Source organism: Gorilla gorilla, chromosome 11, assembly GCF_029281585.2.
Source record: "Gorilla gorilla gorilla isolate KB3781 chromosome 11, NHGRI_mGorGor1-v2.1_pri, whole genome shotgun sequence".
Classification (NCBI taxonomy): Eukaryota; Metazoa; Chordata; class Mammalia; order Primates; family Hominidae; genus Gorilla; species Gorilla gorilla.
The window spans coordinates 29,514,741-29,537,744 of record NC_073235.2 but is presented as its reverse complement, the minus strand read 5'-3'; the positions used below and the strand labels follow the sequence as shown (position 1 = coordinate 29,537,744).

At 44.8% G+C, this 23,004-nt stretch overlaps 1 protein-coding gene across 12 annotated transcripts in view; it reads left to right on the top strand.

Annotated features, from left to right (window-relative positions):
- Window positions 1-23,004, top strand: part of SAP130 (Sin3A associated protein 130) — an 87,043-nt gene that overhangs the window by 43,996 nt on the left and 20,043 nt on the right. For 8 of the 12 annotated variants that reach the window (XM_019022650.3, XM_019022651.3, XM_004032531.4 and 5 more), the window contains one exon: window positions 6,231-6,335. The exons of the other annotated variants lie outside the window; for them this stretch is intronic. In XM_019022650.3, coding sequence (XP_018878195.1) covers window positions 6,231-6,335 — 105 coding nt within the window. The remainder of the gene's footprint in view (window positions 1-6,230; window positions 6,336-23,004) is intronic. 12 annotated transcript variants of the gene reach the window in all.

The following is a 23,004-nucleotide window of genomic DNA, read 5'->3' as shown; positions in this document are numbered from 1 at the left end:
AGAAATCTCAAACGTGGAACAAAAAGACAAGAAAATTGGAGAAAACGACAGGAGAAAATTGAAAACAACAATAAAAAGAAACAGTTCAGGAAATCCAGCCTCCAGGTAATGGGTTTCAACAAGAGAGATCAGAGAAAAGGAACAGGGATTACAAAGTAAGGAGTTACAAAGTAATAGAAAATTACCAAAACTGAAAGAAATGAGTTTCCTGGTTACAGAAATGCTCTGCACAGTATTCAATGGATGCAATAAACTCAGGCCAGTATTTTGAAATTTGGCAGCACTGGAGACAAAGAGATGTGCCTGCCTCTCCCGTACTTCCTCCCAAAGACCCTTGTACTGTGCCCTCTAATTCACAGCCTGTCATCACATGACACTCCAACCTCCACCCCAGTGCCCTTGTCTCTTCTTTCTCCACGCCTTCTTGCTTTAAACCTGGCTCTTCCTCAGGGACTCAACTTGCCCTGCAGCTGTCTAAAGTGGTCCCTGCCTCTCTTCCACATCCCTACTGTCACTCAGCCTGGAGGTAGGCAAGGTGTCCTTGTCATGCCTCACTGCCATTTTCAGACCATTTCTCCTCAAAAGCACTTGATCTGTATTTAGATTTCATAAAATGTACAGTTGAAAAAGTAGTTTCACATAGCCAAGTTATTCCAGACAATAAAAAGTTTCTCAATAACTGGATCGAGTATCCATTATAAAATTCAAATTAATTAAAATGAAATAACATTAAAAATTTTGTTCCTGAGTTGCGCTTGCCACATTTCAGTTGCTCAGTAGTACCATATGGCCTTCTTGCTGGGCAGGGCAGATCTAGAGGCGCAAAGAGTCAAGTTAGATTTTGCAGGTGTATCTGTATGCCTTTTGGAAGGACATGATGTCTGGCACTTTTTAGTGATAGTGGAACCCTCTCTTCACCTTTAATGATCAGAAATGATTTTCCAGCTCCCTGGCCCCTCAGGTGCTTGAATGCTTCTCCTGCCTCCACCCTCCCCACCAGTTTGGGCACTTAGCACATAAGCTCAGTAAGCCTTCCTGACCTTGTCTCTGTGCTCCCATGCCCCTAGCCCACCTTCTTTCTTCCCACCTCCCTCCCAATGGAACTCCAGCTCCAGAGGGACCCCAGCAGCCTCCAGTCCATTGATCCACCTTTTCATGTTCTTCACTGCCTCTCATGGCCTCTTTCTCTGCTCTTCCTGATTCAGAGTCTGTGGTCACTTGCAGTCATTTCCTTACCCCCATCCCACTTCGCTTTGTCAAAACCAGACTTAAATCCAACTTTCTGCTTCATTTACACTGGCACATGTACAGCAGATTGCGGCAGGGAAAGCCACTTTGCCAACTGGTCTTGCTTAGCCTCACAGACGCACTAAGGTCTTAAAGCAGCCCATCAAAGTATACTCTCTTGCACCACTCCAGATAACTATTTTACATTTCCTTCTCTCAAAACTCCCAGGCTTCTTCCATCTTCACTGTTAGTCGACAAATTGCTCCTTTTTTGAGAAAAAGAAAATCAAAAGACAACTTCCACAGTCTGCAGCTATCACATCTATAATACTTACGGTGGCAGTACCCCATGTCCTGCCTCTGTCTGTTCCTCTAGACAAGCTCTCTGGGCTCCTCTCCAACATGCCCTGTCTCTTCCTCTCTTGCCTATTCAAGAATGATGCTCTAGTTCTTCTCCCCCTCTCTCCTACAGCCTCAGCTTTTTCTTGTTAGTAGATCATTCACATAAACAGTATAAACATGCCGTCATTTCTTCTGTATGAAATATCCTTCTGTTGAGCTCACTTTGCTCTACTATCTACCAACCTAAATTTTTTTTTTTGCTCTTCTTTGTAAAAAGAAATTGTCTGTGTTTGCTGTGTCCAGTTCTTCTGTCAGTCTTTTTTTCATCATTTTCATGGAAGTATATAGAAAATGTCACAGACGCATGTATAATCTCAAAATAAACAGTGTCCAACCACTGTATGGGTCAAGAAACAATGTTACTGTAAGGTCAGCCAAGAGAAAGGATGAGGAGACCCAAAGTCAGGCAAGCAAGCTTTATTGAGCTGCTTGGCTGCTCCACCACAGTTACAGGAGGCAACCCCCCTTACAGACTATAGCAGGGTTTTGTAGGGCCAGAACTGGGTCAGGGTCGGGGAGCTGAGTCGGGTGCAAGAGGACTGGGTCGGGGTGGGAGAGCTGAGTCGAGGGTGCAGGAGGACTGGGTCGGGGTGGGAGAGCTGAGTCGAGGGTGCAGGAGGACTGGGTCGGGGTGGGAGAGCTGAGTCGGCGGTGCAGGAGGACTGGGTCGGGGTGGGGGAGCTGAGTCGGGGGTGCAAGAGGACTGGGTCGGGGTGAGGGAGCTGAATCAGGGGTGCAAGAGGACTGGGTCGGGGTGAGGGAGCTGAGTCGGGGGTGCAGGAGGACTGGGTCGGGGTGAGGGAGCTGAGTCGGGTGCAGGAGGACTAGGTCGGAGTGCAGGAGCTGAGTCGGGGGTGCAGGAGGACTGGGTCGGGGTGAGGGAGCTGAGTCGAGGGTGCAGGAGGACTAGGTCGGAGTGCGGGAGCTGAGTCGGGGTGCAGGAGGACTGGGTCGGGGTGAGGGAGCTGAGTCGAGGGTGCAGGAGGACTGGGTCGGGGTGGGGGAGCTGAGTCGGGGGTGCAGGAGGACTGGGTCGGGGTGGGGGAGCTGAGTCGGGTGCAGGAGGACTGGGTCGGGGTGAGGGAGCTGAGTCGGGGGTGCAGGAGGACTGGGTCGGGGTGAGGGAGCTGAGTCGGGGGTGCAGGAGGACTGGGTCGGGGTGGGGGAGCTGAGTCGGGGTGCAGGAGGACTGGGTCGGGGTAGGGGAGCTGAGTCGGGTGCAGGAGGACTGGGTCGGGGTGAGGGAGCTGAGTCGGGGGTGCAGGAGGACTGGGTCGGGGTGAGGGAGCTGAGTCGGGGGTGCAGGAGGACTGGGTCGGGGTAGGGGAGCTGAGTTGGGGGTGCAGGAGGACTGGGTCAGGGTGGGAGTGCTGAGTCGGGTACAGGTGTCTTTACCCGCATCCTGGAGATGTTTTTTGCCAGCTTTGTTGCGCGAGGTGAACAGACATGTTAACCGCATCCTGTAACTGGACAGTTACTGGAGGGGTCAGCGAAGGTGGGGTGGGGGTTTGTCTTTTGCCCTCGGGTAGCTGTGAGGAGAGTGCAAGGGACTGTATTGTAAGGCCTGTGGGAGGGGCAGGAAATGGTCTGGTGGTGGTGACCTTAACAGTTACCAACATCTTTTCCCAAAGGTAACTAACCAATGGATAGATAGAATCATATGATGTGCATTTTTTTGTGTGAGTCTGACTTTCATCACTCGGTTTTATGTAATTCATCTGCATTATTGCATATGAATTTGTTGTTGTTGTTGTTGTTGTTGTTGTTGTTGTTGTTGTTGAGATGGGGGTCTCACTCTGTCTCCCAGGTTGGACTATGGTGGCGCGATCACAGCTTACTGCAGCATTTACCTCCCCAGGCTCAGGTGATCCTCCCACCTCGGTTTTTGTATTTTTAGTAGAGATGGAATTTCACCATGTTGCCCCGGCTGGTCTCGAACTCCCGGGCTGAAGCATTCCACCTGGTTCAGCCTCCCAAAGTGCTAGGATTACATGCGTGAGCACCTGGCCTTGATTGTAATTTTTAAATTGTTGTATAAAATACCATGTATAACAGTACCGTGTTTTATCCACGGTTATTTGGGTTGCTTCTACGTTTTCCTGTAATGATACCCTGAACATTTTTGTGCATGACTTTTGATTCATGCGTGAGTACATTTCTGTTAAATACTGAGGGATTTGCTATGTCATAGGGTGTGCTTGTTTTAAACTTTCATGGAGCATGGTTTTCTGCGTGGTTTTACCCATTTACACTCTCACCAGGAGTAATCATTGTTTCATCCTCACCAACACTTGTTCTGGGCAGTCTTTGTGAGTTTGGTCATTCGGTCGGTTTATAGTGATGTTTCGCATTAGGTTCTTTTTTTAAATTTGTTTTTGGTTTGGTTAGTTTTTGGCCAGTGTTGGGGGTGGGAGGGTTGGCAGCAATGCAGTTGGTCTTGCTTTTTTAACTTTTATCCTTATTTTTGTTATGGAAAAGTTTAAACATAAGAAAATCCTGTGGCCAGGCACGGTGGGTCACGCCTGTAATCCCAGCACTTTGGGAGGCCAAGGCGGGCAGATCATCTGAGGTCAGGAGATCGAGACCAGCCTGGCCAACATGGTGAAACCCCGTCTCTAGTAAAAATACAAAAATTAGCTAGGGCATGGTGGCAGGCACCTATAATCCCAGCTACTTGGGAGGCTGAGGCGGGAGAATCACTTGAACCCAGGAGGCAGGGATTGCAGTGAGCTGAGATCGTGCCACCACACTCCAGCCTGGACAACAGAGCGAGACTCTGTCTCAAAAAAAAAAAAGAAAAGAAAAAAATTTTGAACATATGAATATATGCCTGTCACCCAACTTTAGTTCTCAGCTTATCAGCTCTTGGCCAATTTTGCTTCACCTATATGCTTACCTACCTGCTCGTATCATATTATTTTGAAGCAAATCCTAGATACCATGTCATTTCATTTGTATGTATTTCAGCATGTTCCTATGGAGAGATACATAACATTAAAAAACCAATAACCCCTTAATATCAAATAGCCAGTCATTGTTCAGGTTTCCAATGGTCTGAAATGTCACACAATTTGTTATATTTTATATTATCTATTTGAATGAGTATTCTGATAAGATGCATACATTGTGATTAGTTAATATGACTTTAAAAGCCATTTTATTATCGAGGTTTCCTCTTTCTTTCTTTTTTCCTGCAGTTTATTTGTTGAAGAAACTTGGTCTTCTGGGCCATACCCCCTCTGGATTTTGTTGATGGCATCCCCAATGTATTCATTTCCTAGGGCTGCTGTAACAAACTACCATAAATCTTCTGGCTTAAGGCAACAGACATGTATTATCCATGTATAGTTCCAGTAGCTAGAAATCTGAAATGAAGGTGTCATCAGGGTCAGTTCCCCCTGGAGGTTCTCAGGGAGAATCCACTTGTGCTGGCTGCCAGTGGCTGCTGTTGATCTTTGTGTTCTTTGGCTTGCAGGCACAGCACCCCAATCTCTGCCTCCGTCGTCACATGGCCTTGCCCTCGTACCTGTGTCTCAAATCTCCCTTCCCTTTCTGTTACTAGGATACTTGTCACTGGATTTTAAACTAAACTCTACATCCAAAACTCTACATCTAAATGTAATTAAGAATCTCTTATCTTGAGATCCTTAATTACATTTGCAAAGGCCCTTTTTTCAAGTAAGGTCACATTCACAGTTACTAAAGATTGGGACTTACATATATCTTCTTAAAGAACTCAGTTCAACTGATTGCACCCGTAGAGTAATTTCACTTGTTCTATCTTCCACATTTTCTGTAAGTTGTTACTTGACTCTGAAGGTTTGATCTGATTTTTCTTTTTTTTAATTTCTTCTTATGGCAAGACTACTTCATAGTTTGGTGATTTAGTCTCTTACCAGAAGACACATGATGTCTGATGCTCACCCTTTTTGAGATGTTAGTGGCTCTGAAGATCAGTACCCGGATCCATTAGTGATTAAGTGTTGTAAACTGGTATATTCCTGTCTAGTTATTTTCTCTCAGATCCACTCTCAACTGGTATTTGTTCCCACCATTCTGTCAAAACTAAACATGTCAAGATTGCTCATGTTTTCCAAGTGCTAACCTGATGGGTAATTCTCTGTCAGAGCCTTACGTGGCCTCTCTGCTGCACAGCACAATTGATCTCCGGCTCTTCCTGGATCAGGTTTTTTCACTTGGCTTCAGGGTCTTTATAAACACCATAGGCATAATAATAATTGTAAACACTTAATATGGATGTCAGCCTTAATAACATTAAGTAGAAAGGAGATGTGGCATGCTAGAAGCAGCGGCTGAAAGAGCCACAATGGTTGCTTCCTGGAGGGAGCCTGGCAGGAAGTGAGCAGGAATGGGGAAGGGACCTGCTCTTTTTTTTTTTTTTTTAAGATTTTGTGTACTATTTGGGTTTTTTGGTAATGTGTCTGTGGTATCCGAGAAAATGAAAATCCATTTTAAAAATACTTAGTCAGTGTAGGGCTTTATTTTGTCCTAGGTATGCCTGGCAAATATGCATCCTGTATTTCTTAGCCTTGAATGCCCTTGGACTGCTGTTCTCCGGGTTTGTCTCTTGTCTCTTTCAGAATGGCAGTTCGGAAAACCCTCATTCCTCCTCAGCCTCCTGATGTTGCTAGTCCTCGAGTGGAAAGCTCTATGCGGAGTACGTCTGGGTCACCTAGGCCTGCAGGGTGAGCACCTAAGTGTTCTTCGAACTCTTGCTTTTACCCACACATCGTTGCAGTTGGGGGGAGTCTAATATTCCTGCATGACATAGTCTTGTTAGGTTATATAGCCCAGGCTGGAGTGCAGTGGCTATTCTCAGCCGCCATCATAGAAAATTGTAACACACGACAGCCTTGAACTCCTGGGCTCAAGTGATCAGCCTCAGCCTCCTGAGTAGCTGGGACTATAGACGTGTGCCACCACTCCCAACTTATATGCACTTTCTAGCTGCATGACCTGAACGCGTTTTTCAACCTCTCTGATTCCCATTTGCCTCATTTATAAAGTGGGCATTGCGCATTCCTGTAACATCTACCTCATAGAATTTTTGTGTATTTAAACAAAATGATACTTTTAAAACACTTTGTATGTGCCTTATAGCAAACACCCAGTTGCTATGGCATTCAAAAATGACATCGTGACAGTATTTATTTTTGTTTTTTCTGTTTTTGAGGCAGAGTTTTGCTCTGTTGCCCAGGCTGGAGTGCAGTGGCACTATCTTGGCTCACTGCAACTTCGGCCTCCCATGTTCAAGCAATTCTCCTGCCTCGGCCACCGGAGTAGCTGGGATTACAGGCATGTGCCACCACACCTGGCTTTTTTTTTTTTTTTTTGTATTTTAAGTAGAGACAGGATTTCGCCATGTCGGCCAGGCTGGTCTCAAACTCCTGACCTCAATTGATCCACGTGCCTCAGCCTCCCAAAGTGCTGGGATTATAAGCATGAACCACCATGCCGGGCCTTATGACAGTATTTGTTCTTTCTCTTCTTAATTCCACAAGTAATATTATACTGGAAAAAGTAATTAGATAATATAAAAATACTTAAAGTATAAAGTGAAAATTATTGTCTCATTCTCTACCCACATTGCCAATCCCACTTCCTAGAATAATGTTGACTGGTAACAGTTTTGGGGTTTTGTTTGTTTTTTCCTGTAGACTTCCTCTGTGATCAAGATAATAGTTCTGATAAGTATCTTTCCACGTCTTTTTCTGCATACACATGTAGATAGATTGATAGATTCTTTTTGTTTGTTTGTTTGTTTGTTTGTTTGTTTTGAGACAGAGTCTTGCTCTGTCACCAGGCTGGAGTGCAGTGGCCCTCACTGCAACCTCCGCCTCCCAGGTTCAAGTGATTCTCCTGCCTCAGCCTCCTGAGTATCTGGGACTACAGGAGCGTGCTACCACACCCAGCTAATTTTTGTATTTTTAGTAGAGACGGAGTTTCACCATGTTGGCCAGGATGGTCTCTATCTCTTGACCTCGTGAACCGCCCGCCTTGGCCTCCCAAAGTGTTGGGATTACAGGCGTGAGCCACCGTGCCCGGCCCCAGTTGATAGATTCTTAAAAGAGATCTTACTGATTATATTGTTTTATGTCTCACACTTTTACTTATATCAGTAATAGTTTGCCATGTTAGTATATTTAGATTTACTTCTTCATAAAACCGCATTTGAGAAAAAAAAAATTGTGAATGCCTTGTTTGTGCCTGGTATTATTTTAGGATGTGGGGCTATAGAGCAGTCACAAAAATAGATGTAATGTGTCCATTCCCTTTCAGTTTACTTTCTAGTGGATGTGAAGAAATAATAAATATAAGAAGAAAGGGAGACAGAGTAAAGGGAATAAAAAGTAATGGGAGGAAGAGGTGATGATTTACAGAAAAAGGCTTCTCTGAGAAGAGTATGAAGGAATAAGCCACATGCTCCTTGATGCTGGAATGTGTCAGGCAGAGGAAAGAGGAACCAAGGCTTTGATATAAGGATACTTGCAGTTGTCAGTTTGCACATTAGTGCAGTAACATAAAAATGACCAGCCGGGCGCGGTGGCTCACACCGGTAATCCCAGCACTTTGGGAGGCCGAGGCGGGCAGATCACGAGGTCAGGAGGTAGAGACCATCCTGGCTAACATGGTGAAACCCTGTCTCTACTAAAAGTAAACACAAAAAAAATTAGCCGGGCATGGTGGCGGGTGCCTGTAGTCCCAGCTACTCGGGAGGCTGAGGCAGGAGAATGGCGTGAACCCAGGAAGCAGAGCTTGCAGTGAGCCAAGATCGCACCACTGCACTCCAGCCTGGGTGACAGTGTCGTGGAACATCTCCAAGACTTCATTAAATGTGAAGGTTTTTGCCGGCGTAACTTCTGAGACCCCTTCATCTTTTTCCTCAAAACCACTTTGCCTTCACTTCTCCTCGGACTCTGGGTACACACTTTATAGTACCATCTTTCTGTGTGATGGCAGTTAGCTGATTCACTCAACACCACTCATAGTCATACTGACTTCTGAAATGCTAAAACCAGCCTTCACTAGCAGTAATTCATTTTCCTAATTACCATTTCCTTTCAGTGTGGCAGCTAACTTCAGCGCTTCAGCCTTGAATAATTGTAATTTTTTTTGGTTATTACTATTGTCAATCCAAAATAGAAATAAACTATTTCTGCCATAGGTGGCTTTCCTGATGCAGTTTAAACTGAAAGATGATATTAAAGCTACTTTACCTTCCTTTTTATATTCACTGGACTTTTTCAATATGGTCCATACAGCTTTTTACTAGTCTAGGTCTTATCCTTTTTTCTCTTTGCTGGGCCATTTTGAAATCTTCAAATCACATACAGTTTCACTTCTGGCCTTATCCCTTTTTGGTCTTTTGTTGCATTTTCATCTTGGTTGACCCATTCTCACATTCAGTCTTCCATTTTCTTAAAATTTCACATTGGTTTATCACTAGGATGCCAGAGCAACACAACTACATGCTTTGTTTTCTTTATGAACTGTTTATGCAGAACTGTTTATGGTCAGTGATTGATCATTACCAGACTTAAGAAGTGATGTGATAGGTTACTGATCATGATGGGCATCTGTTAGTTACATGGTGATTTGGGGACCGTAGAGCTAGCCACATAACAATGGGGATACATTCTGAGAGATACATCCGTAGGCAATTTCATTGTTGTATGAACATCATGAGTGTCCTTGTACAAACCTATATGGGATGGCCTACTGCATACCTAGACTATGTGGTACAACCTATTGCTCCTAGGCTAAAAATCTGTACAGGACTTTACTGTACTGAATACTATAGACAGTGGTAACACAGTGGTACATATTTGTGTATCTAAACATAGAAATTATAATCTTTATTTATTTATTTTTGAGACAGAGTTTCACTCTTGCTGCCCAGGCTAGAGTGCAGTAGCTCAATCTCGGCTCCCCACAACCTCTGCCTCCCAGGTTCAACCGATTCTTCTGCCTCAACTTCCCGAGTAGCTGGGATTACAGGCATGCACCACCATGCCTGGCTGATTTTGTATTTTTAGTAGAGACAGGGTTTCTCCATGTTGGTCAGGCTGATCTTGAACTCCCGACCTCAGGTGATCCACCCACCTCGGCCTCCCCAAGTGCTGGGATTATAGGTGTGCACCACCGCGCCCGGCCAGAAATTATAATCTTATGGGACCACTGTCATGTGTATGGTCCTTTGTTCATTGAAACATCCTTATGTGCTGCATGACTATATCTGATATTTACATGTGTGAGCTTCGTGCTCAGTGAGGACTCCCTGTGTATTAGGAATAATATCACAGGATCAGCAAAGAAGACTAGCCTGGAACCAGAGGGGAGAGTTGTACAAGATGGCTTAGAGATGACATTGAGAGCTAGATTATTTAGGGCCTTGTGGGCTATTCAGAAGCCTTTGGATTTTATTCTAAGACGGAGAGCCATTGGAGGGTTAAGGTATAGGAGTGACATGATCTGACTTATTTTAAAAGAATCACTCTGGCTACTGTGCTGAGAATAAACTGCAGCAGAGCAAGGGTGGAAGCAGGAAGACCAAGTGAGAGCTGATAAAATCGTTAACTATCTTCGTGGCTTGAACCTGCATGGAGGTAGTGTTTTTTGTTTGTTTGTTTGTTTTAATGAAATAGGGTCTCACTGTGTCACCCAGGCTGGAGTGTAGTGGTGCAATCTCAGCTCACTGCAACCTTAACCTCCTGAGTAGTTAGGACTACTTAAGAGCCACCATACCCAGCTCATTTTTGTATTTTTTTGTCGAAACGGGGTTTCGCCATGTTGCCCAGGCTGGTCTGGAACTCCTGGGCTCAGGCAATACTCCCACCTCAGCCTCACAAAGTGCTGGTATTACAGGCATGAGCACCACACCCTGCCCATATGTCTTAACAAGTGTTTGGATTCTTGATATGATTTGAAGGTACAGCTGACAAAATTTTCTGATGGAATGGAGAGAAAGAGAGGAGTCAAGGATAGCTCCCAAATTTTACCTGAGCATTCTAAAATGAGGAAAGCTATGAGAATAGCAGGAAAAAAATCAGGTTAGTTTCAGTCGTTTCACTTTTGCAATATCTAGATGATTGGATACCCAACTGGAGATGTCAAATAGACAGATAGAAAATTCTGAAGGAAGCCGGGCACAGGGGCTCACGCCTGGAATCCCAGCACTCCCTCGGACTTTGGGAGTCTGAGGCGGGCGGATCACCCGAGGTCAGGAGTTTGAGATCGGCCTGACCAACATGGAGAAACCCCCTCTCTACTAAAAATACAAAATTAGCCGAGCGTGGTGGCGCATGCCTGTAATCCCAGCTACTTGGGAGGCTGAAGCAGGAGAATCTCTTGAACCCAGGAGGCAGAGGTTGCAGTGAGCAGAGATCTCGCCATTGCACTCCAGCCTGGGCAACAAGAGCGAAAGTTCATCTCAACAACAACAACAACAAAAAATTCTGTAGTAATACAGCTCTAGAATTGAAGTAGAAGTCCATGCTGGTGATAGAGATTTGGGAATTGTAAGCAGGTAGATGTTCTTTAGAGCCATGAGAGTGGAAGGTAGTATAAATAGAACAGAAGTGGTGCAAGGACCAGGCTTGAGGACATAGCATCTTTAGAGGTCAGGAAAATGAAAAACCAGAAAAAGTGACTGTTTCCCTGTACTGTGTGATGTTCTGAGGTGTGTTGGTGCCACAATTAGTCTTCAGCTAATGAACACTTCGGGTTTTTGTTTGCTTATTTTTGTTTTATTTTTAGAGACAGGGTCTTGCCCAGTCACCCCGGCTGGAGTGCAGTGGCGTGATCATAGCTCACTGCAGCCTTGAACTCCTGGGCGCAAGGATCCTCCCACCTTAGCCTCCTGAGTAGCTGGGACTGCAGGTAGGCATCATTATGCCCAGCTATTTTTATTTTTTTAATTTACTTTTTTTTTAGACAGAATCTCACTCTGTTGCCCAGGCTGGAGTGCACTGGCACCATATTGGCTTACAACAGTCTCTGCCTCCCAGGCTCAGGTGATTCTCCTGCCTCAGCCTCCCAAGTAACTGGGATTAAAGACACCCACCATCACACCTGGCTAATTTTTGTGTTTTTAGTAGAGACGGAGTTTCACCATGTTGGCCAGGCTGGTCTCGAACTCCTGACCTCAAATGATCTGCCCACCTTTGCTTCCCAAAGTGCTGGGATTACAGGGGTGAGCCACCACGCCCAGCCTGCTAAGCTGATTTTCATATTGTTTTTGTAGAGATGGCAGTCTCACTGTGTAGCCCAGGCTGGTCTTGAACTCCTGGCCTCAACTGATCTTCCCACTTTGCCCTCCCAAAATATTGGGATTACAGGCATGAGCCACTGCACCTGGTCTGTTTCTGTTTTTGTCTTTTTCAAAACAAAGTCTCATATGGACTTAGTTTTCAAGTGTTGGTCCTGAAGGTGAAGAACCTGCCATGAGGTACCAAAGTCTCCCTGTGAGCAACAGCAGGTGCAGAAATAGGGTGAGCAGGGGCTCTTTTTTAGACTCTTTCTTGGATTTGCTGTGCTTCAGAGAAGTTGTGGAGGTAGGGCCCACACAGGCACTCAGACTGGCTTTATTTGCAGTAGTCAATCTGTGGCACCTGAAAGAAGAGAGCATTTGGATTGTGAAGAAATAACTAGCTGGAAGAATAAACCCCCCACACTCCCACACCCAAGTAAAAGTAATCTCATATAAATGGCTGTTTTAGAAATAGCCAACTCCATTCACTGATGAGTAACAAAAAAGGATTAATATGAAGATAATTAAAATTAAAACATAGGAAAAGAACAACAAAGTATATTAATCTGTTCCTTAAGACACTGACCAAAAGATGTTGACAGGGGACAGATGAAATTTATAATGAAACATGCCACCATGAATTTAAATAACATAACAACATAACCACCTCTATGAAGGAAAACACAAAGTTCAAATACAAAAGACCCCTGGAGTAAATGGCAAAACATGAAGTGATGACACAGGAGTTGACAGGACTCAGTAGAGAACTAATGAAGATACCACAGAAGGGAGGCAAAATTAAAACTGCACAAGAGAGTATTGGCCGTGGAAGATAGAAATGAGAAAGTGGGTGGCAGGGCGCGGTGGCTCACGCCTGTAATCCCAGCACTTTGGGAGGCCAAGGCGGGTAGATCAGGAGGTCAGGAGATCGAGACCATCCTGGCTAACACGGTGAAACCCCGTCTCTACTAAAAAAATACAAAAACTTAGCCAGGCGTGGTGGTGGGCGCCGGTAGTCCCAGCTACTCGGGAGGCTGAGGCAGGAGAATGGTGTGAACCCTGGAGGTGGAGCTTGCAGTGAGCCGAGATTGCGCCACTGCACTCCAGCCTGGGTGACAGAGCGAGACTCCGTCTCAAAAAAAAAAAAAATGAAAAAGTGGATAAAATATAAAGAAAGATAGTCATGTGTTGTGGTTCATGCCTATAATTCTAGCACCTTAGGAGGCCGAGGTCAACATACGGGGGGAGCCCGGGGGTTCGATATCAGCCTGGGCAATATGGCGAAACCCCAGCTCTAAAAACAAAATAAAAAAATTGGCTAGGTGTGGTGGTATGGGCCTGTAGTCCCAGCTACACAGGAGGCTGAGGTGGGAGGATCGCTTGAGCCTGGCAGGTTGAGTTTATAGTGAGTTGTGTTCATGTCACTCCACTGCAGCCTGGGTGGCAGAATAAGAACCTGTCTAAAAAAACAAAAGAGAGAAAGATAAAAGAAAAACCATACAGAGCATATCGTGATAGAAGTAAGACCGAGCATGCGTCATATCATGTCATGTCAGTGACTTCATTGTGGGTTGAGTTGTGTCCCCCAAAAGTCAACTCCCAGTACCTTGGAATGCAGCCTTATTTGGAAATAGGGTCATTGCAGATGTGGTTAGTCAAGATGAAGCCCTACTGGAGTAGGGTGAATCCTCAATTGAATATGACTGGTCTTTTTGTTTGTTTGTTTGTTTGTTTTTGGAGACAGTGTCTTGCTCTGTTACCCAAGCTGGAGTACAGTGAGCGGTGTGATCTAGGCTCAAGTGATCCTTCCACATTAGCCTTCCAAGTACCTGGGACTCCAGGCATGCATCACCATGCCCGGCTAATTTTTTTTTTTTTTTTTTTTTTAGACAGAGTCTTGCTCTCTGTCGCCAGGCTGGAGTGCAGTGGTACGATCTCGGCTCACTGCAACCTCCAACACCCTGGTTCAAGTTATTCTCCTGCCTCAGCCTCCTGAGCAGCTGGGATTACAGGCACGCACCACCATGCCCAGCTAATTTTTGTATTTTTAGTAGAGACAGGATTTCACCATGTTGGCCAGGATGGTCTCGATCTCCTGATCTCATGATCCCTCCGCCTCGGCCTCCCAAAGTGCTGGGATTACAGGCATGAGCCACTGTACCTGGCCCATGCCCAGCTAATTTAAAATTTTTTTTTTTTTTTGAGACGGAGTCTCCCACCCAGGCTGGAGTGCAGTGACGTAATCTCGGCTTACTGCAACCTCCGCCTCCCGGGTTCAAGAGATTCTCCTGCCTCAGCCTCCCAAGTAGCTGCAACTACAGGTGTGAGCTACCATGCCCAGCTAATTTTTGTATTTTTAGTAGAGACAGGGTTTCACCATGTTGGCCAGGATGGTCTCGATCTCTTGACCTCGTGATCCGCCCACCTCGGCCTCCCAGAGTGCTGGTATTACAGGCGTGAGCCACTGCGTCTGGCCTAAATAAATTTTTTTAGTAGAGACAAGGTCTTGCTATATGGCACAGGCTGGTCTCAACCTCCTGGCTTCAAGTGATCCTCTTGCCTTGGCCTCCCAAAATGCTGGGATTACAGGCATGAGCCACCATACCTGACCCATGACTAGTATTCTTAGAAAAGGGGAAATTAGGACACAGACAAATACATTATGTGAACATGAAGGCAGAGATTGGGAAGGCGCTGAGGAATAACAAAGATTTCCAGCAAAGCCACCAGAAGCTGGGAGAGGAGGCATGGAATAGTCTGTCCTTCAAGCCCGCAGAAAGAACCAGCCCTGCCGACACTTTGATCTCAGACTTCTGGCCTCCAGAACTGTGAGACAAGCTACTTCTGTTTAAGCCACACAGTTTGTGATGATTTGTTGTGGTAGCTCTAGCAATCTAATACAGGTCTTAACTCACCTGTTTCCAGATTGCATTGCAAAGCAGAACCCACTTCTGCTCTGCCTTGTATTCAGAGGCAGGCCAAACACAAAGTGATTCAGGAAGGTCAGAATGAAACATTAAGTAAAGGGATGCTGAACTTGACTTGTGCTAACTCACAAGAGTAGATTGATACATTATCAGGAATTTTATGAGGTAGGTGTTAGACACAGCCATTGAAAAAATTATAATCCTGGGTAAAAACTTGTAATTAAATTAAAATACCCAGTACTTGCTAATTATTCAACTACATTTTATCCTTCTTCCCATGGAATAATTATGTAGAATGGTGTGCTGTTTCATGTCCCCCTCTCCCCCCGCCAACCTCCACCCCACTCCACACTGAGTCATTTAGCATTGGCAGCTTGAAATTGGCCCCAGTTGGAGCACTTGTTCCACAGAAATTATCAATAGCACTTTGTTTACTGTTTTGTTGATCATCTAAGCAGAGATTGGTAAGCGTTTTCAATAAGGGGAAAAATAAATAGTAAGTTATTTTAGGTTTTGTGAGTCACATAGTCTCTGTCATGAGTCCTCATGTCTGGTGTAGCTGTACTGAAAGATTTCATCTGCAAAACTGATGTTGGGCCGGGATATAGTTTGTCAACGCCTGGTCTAGACATAAGAAAGTAATGGAGAAAACGTTAGTCATACAGAACTTGAAAGTGCTTGTCAGGCCGGGCACAGTGCCCTCACGCCTGTAATCCCAGCACTTTGGGAGGCTGAGGCGGGTGGATTACTTGAGGTCAGGAGTTTGAGACTAGCCTGGCCAACATGGTGAAACCCTGTCTGTACTAAAAATACAAAAATTAGCCGGGTGTAGTGGTGCACCTGTTGTCCCAGCTACTCGGGAGGTGGGAGATTTGCTTGAGCCTGGGAGGCAGATCTCTGCAGTGAGCCAAGATCGTACCACTGCACTCCAGCCTGGGCGACAGAGTGAGACCCTGTCTTTTTTTTGTTTTTGAGATGGAGTTTTGCTCTTGTCGCCCAGGCTGGAGTGCAGTGGTGCGATCTCTGCTCACTGCAACCTCCTCCTCCCAAGACCCTGTCTTTAAAAAAAAAAAAAAAAAAAAAAAAAAACCAACTCTGGGCATGGTGGCTCACGTCTGTAATCTCAACACTTTGGGAGGCTGATGCAGACAGATCACCTAAGGCCAGGAGTTCAAGACCAGCCTGGCCAACATGACGAAACCCTGTCTCTACTAAAAATACAAAAAATTAGCTGGACGTGGTGGGGGCCACCTGTAATCCCCAGCTACTCCAGAGGCTGTGGCAGGAGAATCTCTTGAACCTAGGAGGCAGAGGCTGCAGTGAGCCAAGATGGTGCCATTGCACTCCAGTTTGGGCAATAAGAGTGAAACTCTGCCTAAAAAAAAAAAAAAAAAAAAAATGCTTTACTATAGCTGTGACATTATGAAGACGCCAAAAGTTTAAGGAAGTGTTCTGCATATGTTCAAAACCGTTACCTGACTCAGGGAAGAAGTCTCACCTGTCATTGTGAATTTTTCCATTTTCCCTCATATTGATTTTTTAGGTCCTTTCCATTGTACTTGGAAAAGATCTTTAGTTTGGATTCAGACTTTATGAATTTTTCGAAATTTGAATTTTGACCTAACGTATGGTCTATCCTGGAGAATGTCCCATGTGCCCTCGAGAAGAATGTACAATCACTGTTGTTGGGTGGAGTATTCTGTATATCTGTTAGGTCTAGTTTGTTTAGTGTTCCAGTCCTCTGTGTCCTTGCCAAGATTCTGTCTGGATGTTTCATCCATTATTGAAAGTGGGGTATTGAAATCTCCAGCTATGGCCGGGCACCGTGGCTCACGCCTGTAATCCCAGTGCTTTGGGAGGCCAAGGCAGGTGGATCACAAGGTCAGGAGTTCAAGACCAGCTTGGCCAAGATGGTGAAACCCGTCTCTACTAAAAATACAAAAATTAGCTGGGCATGGTGGCGGATGCTTGTAATCCCAGCTACTCGGGAGGCTAAGGCAGAGAATTACTTGAAACCCGGAGGCAAAGTTTGCCATGAGCTGAGACTGCGCCACTGCACTCCAGCCTGGGCGACAGAGCGAGACTCCGTCTCAAAAAAGGAAAAGAAATCTCCAGCTATTCTTGTCATCCTCTCTGTCTCTCCCATTGATTCTGTCAGTATCTCCTTTATTCTGTCACATGGGGCACTATTTTTTGATGTGCGAAGGTTTATAATTGCTGTTTCTTTTTCTCTTTATTGTGGTATGAACACTTAACATGAGATCTGCCCTGGTAGGGAGAAGTTAAAATGTACATTGTTGTTCATTGTAGGCACGGTGTCACACAACAGAGCTCTAGAACTTCTTCATTTTGCTTAACTGAAACTTTATGCCCTTTAATTAGTAACTGCTCATTTCTCCAGGTTCTTTGATCTTCTTGATGAATCTTTTATTAATATAGTATGTCCTTTGTCTTGTTTTGGATTTAACATCCATTTTCTCTGATATTGATATAGGCCCGTAGCTTTCTTTTACTTACTGTTTTCTTGAAATATCTTTTTCCATCGTTTCACATTTTGTATGTTATTGAAGTTAAGTTGGTATCAATGCAAACTAGATTGATATGAATTTAGAATGTTGATTGTAATCCCATGGTAACCAGTTTTAAAATACCAGTGAAAAAAGATAATGTCATCTGAGGACTCAAATTACACAAATATTTTTTCAAAAGATTTATCAAGCAAAGGTAAACAAATTGAAATCTTATCAGAAAAGGTGTAATTCAACTTAAAAGCAAAACACAGAGGGTCCTTTTTCTTTCTTTTCATGAGACGGAATTTCACTCCTATTGCCCAGGTTGGAGTGCAGTGGCACAGTCTCAGCTCACTGCCACCTCCGCCTCCTGGGTTCAAGCGATTCTCCTGCCTCAGCCTCCTGAGTAGCTGGGATTACAAGCATGCGCCACCACATCCGGCTAATTTTTGTATTTTTAGTAGAGACAGGGTTTCACCATGTTGGCCAGGCTTGTCTTGAACTCCTGACCTCAGATGATCTGCCTGCCTCGGCCTCCCAGAGTGCTAGGATTACAGGTGTGAGCCATCACACCCGGCCCACAGAGGGTCCTTTATAATGCTGAAGAATCTAATTTACAATGAAGTTTGTTTGTTTTATTTATTTTTATTTTTTTTGAGACGGAGTCTCGCTCTGTCCCCCAGGCTGGAGTACAATGGCACGATCTCGGCTCACTGCAGCCTCCACCTCCCAGGTTCAAGCGAGAATCTCCTGCCTCAGCCTCCTGAGTAGCTGGGATTACAGGCGCACGCCACCATGCCTGGCTTATTTTTTTGTATTTTTAGTAGAGACGGGGTTTCACCATGTTGGTCAGGCTGGTCTTGAACTCCTGACCTTGTGATCCGCCCACCTCAGCCTCCCAAAGTGCTGTGATTACAGACGTGAGCCACCACACCTGGCCTACAAGGAAGTTTTAACAGTTAGGAATATCTGTGTACCAAATAATGTAGCATTAAGACTCATAAAGCAGAATTTACAAGAAGTATGAGGAGAGTTTCAAAGAGCAGCTTAGGAGCAAAAGGGCTTTAATTCACATTTTTCAGGCCTCATCAGTTCTAGCAGACAACAAATAAATAGGATATAATAATAAATCGAAATAATAATAAGGAGAAATAGATAATATTAAATTCCCTGTGTTGATTACACTTTTTCTTTTTCTTTCTCTCTCTTTTTTGAGACAGTCTCGCTCTGTCGTCCAGGCTGGAGTGCAGTGGCATGATCTCGGCTCACTGTAATCTTCACCTCCCTGGTTCAAGCAATTCTCATGCCTTAGCCTCCCGAGTGGCTGAGATTACAGGCGTGTGCCACTATGCCCAGCTAATTTTTGTATTTTTAGTAGAGACAGGGTTTTCCCATATTGGTTAGGCTGGTCTCAAACTCCTAATCTCAAATGATCCATTCGCTTCAGCCTCCCAAAGTGCTGGGATTACAGGCGTGAGCCACCATGCCCACTCCCTGCCCCGCCCTCCACCCCTCGCTTTTTTTGTTTTTGAGACAGAATCTCACTGTGTCACTCAAGCTGGCACAATCCTGGCTTGGCTCACTGCAGCCTTGACCTCCCAGGCTTGAGTGATCCTCCCTGTTCTGCCTCCAAAGTAGCTGGGACTACTTGGGTTAGTGTTAGTCTGGGTTTTTCTGTTCGTTTTGTTTTGTTTAGAGACAGAGTCTCGCTCTGTTGCCAGGCTGGAGTGCAGTGGCGCAATCTCGGCTCACCACAACCTCTGCCTCCCCCAGGTTCAAGCGATTCTCCTGCCTCAGCTTCCCGAGTAGCTGGGACTACAGGCGCCCGCCACCACGCCCAGCTAATTTATTTGTATTTTTAGTAGAGACGGGGTTTTACCATGTTGGCCAGGATGGTCTTGATCTTCTGTCCTCGAGATCTGCCCACCTTGGCCTCCCAAAGGGCTGGGATTACAGGCGTGAGCTACCACACCCAGCCTGTTTTTTTTTTTTGAGACAGAGTCTCATTCTGTCACCCAGGCTGGAGTGCAGTGGCGCGTTCTCGGCTCACTGCAACTTCCACCTCCCGGGTTCAAGTGATTCTTGTGTCTCAGTCTCCTGAGTAGCTGGGATCACAGGTGTGTGTGCCACCAAACCTGGCTAATTTTTGAATTTTTAGTAGAGACGGGGTTTCACCATGTTGGCCAGGCTGGTCTCGAACTTCTGGCCTCAGGTGATCCACCCGCCTCAGCCTTCCAAAGTGTTGGCATTACAGGCATGAGCCACCACGCCCAGCCAGTGTTAGTCTCTTTTCTAAGTTATTAGTTTCTGTTTTTATATTTATTGTTTCCTTTAATTTTTTTTGTTTCTTTTCTAGTTTTTCAGCCTAACAGTTTTCAGTATTTAAGGCTATGAACTTTCTTCTAAATAATGCTTTCATTGCAGCCCACTGATTCTGCTGTATAATGCTTTCATTGTGGCTTTTTTAATTTACTTTTTTTTTTTTTTTGAGGTGGAGTTTCGCTCTTGTCGCCCAGGCTGGAGTGCAGTGACGCGATCTCAGCTCACTGCAAACTCCACCTCCTGGATTCAAGTGATTCTCCTGCCTCAGCTTCCTGAGTAGCTGGGATTACAGGCATCCACCAACACGCCCAGCTAATTTTTGTACTTTTAGTAGAGGCGGGGTTTTACCATGTTGGCCAGGCTGGTCTCGAACTCCTGACCTCAAGTGATCTGCCTTCGTTGGCCTCCCAAAGTGCTGGGATTACAGGCGTGAGCCACTGCGCCCAGCCTAAATTTCCTTATTTTTTAGATAGGGTCTCACCGTGTCATCCAGGCTGGAGTGCAATGGGTGTGAACAGTTCACTGAAGCCTTGAACTCCTCGGCTCAGGTCATTGTCCTGCCTCAGGCTCCTGAGTAGGGGACTACAGGCACATACCACTATGCTCAGCTCTCAGAGAACATTTTAAAATGGGTAAAAAGGGCTTTCTGTTTTCTCCTTTCATTCCTATTTCTAGTTTGCCTGCCTAACACTATCCCAATCGAGATAACCCATAAAAAAATTAAAAAGGAGTTTTTTACATTGAACTTACGTAGTTCTATGCAAATAATGATAGAAAAAAACCATGCATAAATTTATGTGGCTGGGGAAGCCCCACATTCATGGCAGAAGGCAAGGAGGAGCAAGTCACATCTTACGTGGATGGTGGCAGGCAAAGAGAGAGCTTGTGCAGGGAAACTCTCCCTTTTTAAAACCATCAGATCTCGTGAGACTTAGTTACTATCACGAGAACAGCACAAGAAAGACCCGCCCCCGTGACTCAGTCATCTCCCACAGGGTCCCTCTCGTAACACATAGGAATCATGGGAGCTACAAGATGAGATTTGTGTGGGGACGCAGAGCCAAACCATAACACATTATGACTCAAAATTCAGAATCTATAAAAAGAAAGTTTTGGGAAATTTGACTCAGGGCTGGTTATGGTGGCTGACACCTGTAATCCCAGTAATTTGGGAGGCCAAGGTGGGCAGATTGCTTCTAACCCAGGAGTTCGAGACCAGCTTGGGCAACATGGCCAAACTCCATCTCTACAAAAGATACAAAAATGAGCCAGGCATGGTGGCACGCACCTGTGGTCCTGGCTACTCAGGAGGCTTAGGTGGAAGGATTGCTTGAGTCTGGGAGGTCGAGGCTACAGTGAGCCAGCATCATGCCACTGTACTCCAGTCTGGGTGATAGAGTGAGACCCTGTCTTTCATAAGAGAGAGAGAAATTTGACTCAGTAAAAATTATTTAAAAAACAAACTACTTTTGTCAAGAAAAAACTTGGTAAGCAAAGTGGAAGACAAATGATGAATTGGGAAGATATATTTCCAACTCATATCACAGTCTAACGGCTAATCTTCATAGTATATAAATAACTGCCAGAAATGAAGAATAAAGAAGTAAGTCCAGTAGAAAAATGAACAACCTTTTTGTTTTTTGTTTTTTGTTTTCAGACATTTATATACAATTTATTTTTATTCAGTTTCTTTGAAGCAGCAACACTTAAGGTTTATGTGACTATTTCTAGTTAACTTTATTCTATGACATCAAGCCAGTCATCTTTTTTTTTTTAATTTTATTATTATTATACTTTAAGTTCTAGGGTACATGTGCACAACGTGCAGGTTTGTTACATATGTATACATGTGCCATGTTGGTGTGCTGCACCCATTAACTTGTCATTTAGCATTAGGTATATCTCCTAATGCTATCCCTCCCCCATCCCCGCACCCCACAACAGTCCCCGGTGTGTGATGTTCCCCTTCCTATGTCCATGTGTTCTTATTGTTCAATTCCCACCTATGAGTGAGAACATGCGGTATTTGGTTTTTTGTCCTTGTGACAGTTTGCTGAGAATGATGGTTTCCAGTTTCATCCATGTCCCTACAAAGGACATGAACTCATCATTTTTTATGGCTGCATAGTATTCCATGGTGTATATGTGCCACATTTGCTTAATCCAGTCTATCGTTTTTGGATATTTAGGTTGGTTCCGAGTCTTTGCTATTGTGAATAGTGCCGCTATAAACATACGTGTGCATGTGTCTTTATAGCAGCATGATTTATAATCCTTTGGGTATATACCCAGTAATGGGATGGCTGGGTCAAATGGTATTTCTAGTTCTAGATCCCTGAGGAACAAGTAGTTCACAGATAAAGAAGTATCAGTGGTCCATAACATGTGGAATGATGCTTTATATCAAGAGATGAGCAAACTGAGAGCACACTGAGACACCATCGTTTACCTTTCATACTGGCAAAATCCCAGGAGTTTGAAATATGCTGTTGGAAGAGCTGTGGATAATTGGGTGCTTTTATTCTTGGTGAGAGTGCAAACTGTTATAACCCTTATGGAAAGGCAACTTCGCAATACTTACCAAAATTACAGAGGCATTTTTCTTTCCCAGGTATGTGTGGTAATTTATTATTCGGATACACTAGCACACATATCAGATGACAGAGGTGTCAACGTGCTGAGAGCTAACACGCCAGAGTTGGAAGGGCTCTGTTGAAAGATAGCTGGCTTGCTGCTCCCTGGACAGCTCCACTCTGAAATGCAGCTCTCCTGAACAGTCAGCACCAGAGCTCAGAAGTACCTCCTCCCACCCCCATAGTTTTCATGCCACCCTCACGTTCCCCAAATTCCTTAGTGTAGAGAACCAAGGAAGCAACATACTTTGGGAAGTCTGTCTCTGACAGCAAGTGGTTCGTCCACTGTGGCTGGGCATTGCATTTCTTGGTAGGATGGGGAGCCTGGGGAAGTGTGTGCATTCCGCTCACCTTCCGCCTCCAAATATTCCCAGTTAAATTTATAGTTTTTTAGTCTGTTGAATGTTGTTATCTGTATTGGTCTTTATACTCTACTCCACAAATAGGGGACTGGGTAAATAAAATATGGTTACAAGTCAAAAAAGCAACCCAATTGAGTCAAAAAAAAGCAAGGTATGAGGTATATGCTATGACAGTTTTGAAATAAGCAGGGAGGTTGGGTAAGAGAATAACATTTGGGCCAGGTGCAGTGGCTCACACTTGTAATCTCAGCATTTTGGAAGGCCAAGATGGGAGGATCAGTTGAGCTCAGGAGTTTGAGACCAGCCTGGGCAACATAGCAAGACCTTGTCTCTACTAAAATTAAAAAAAAA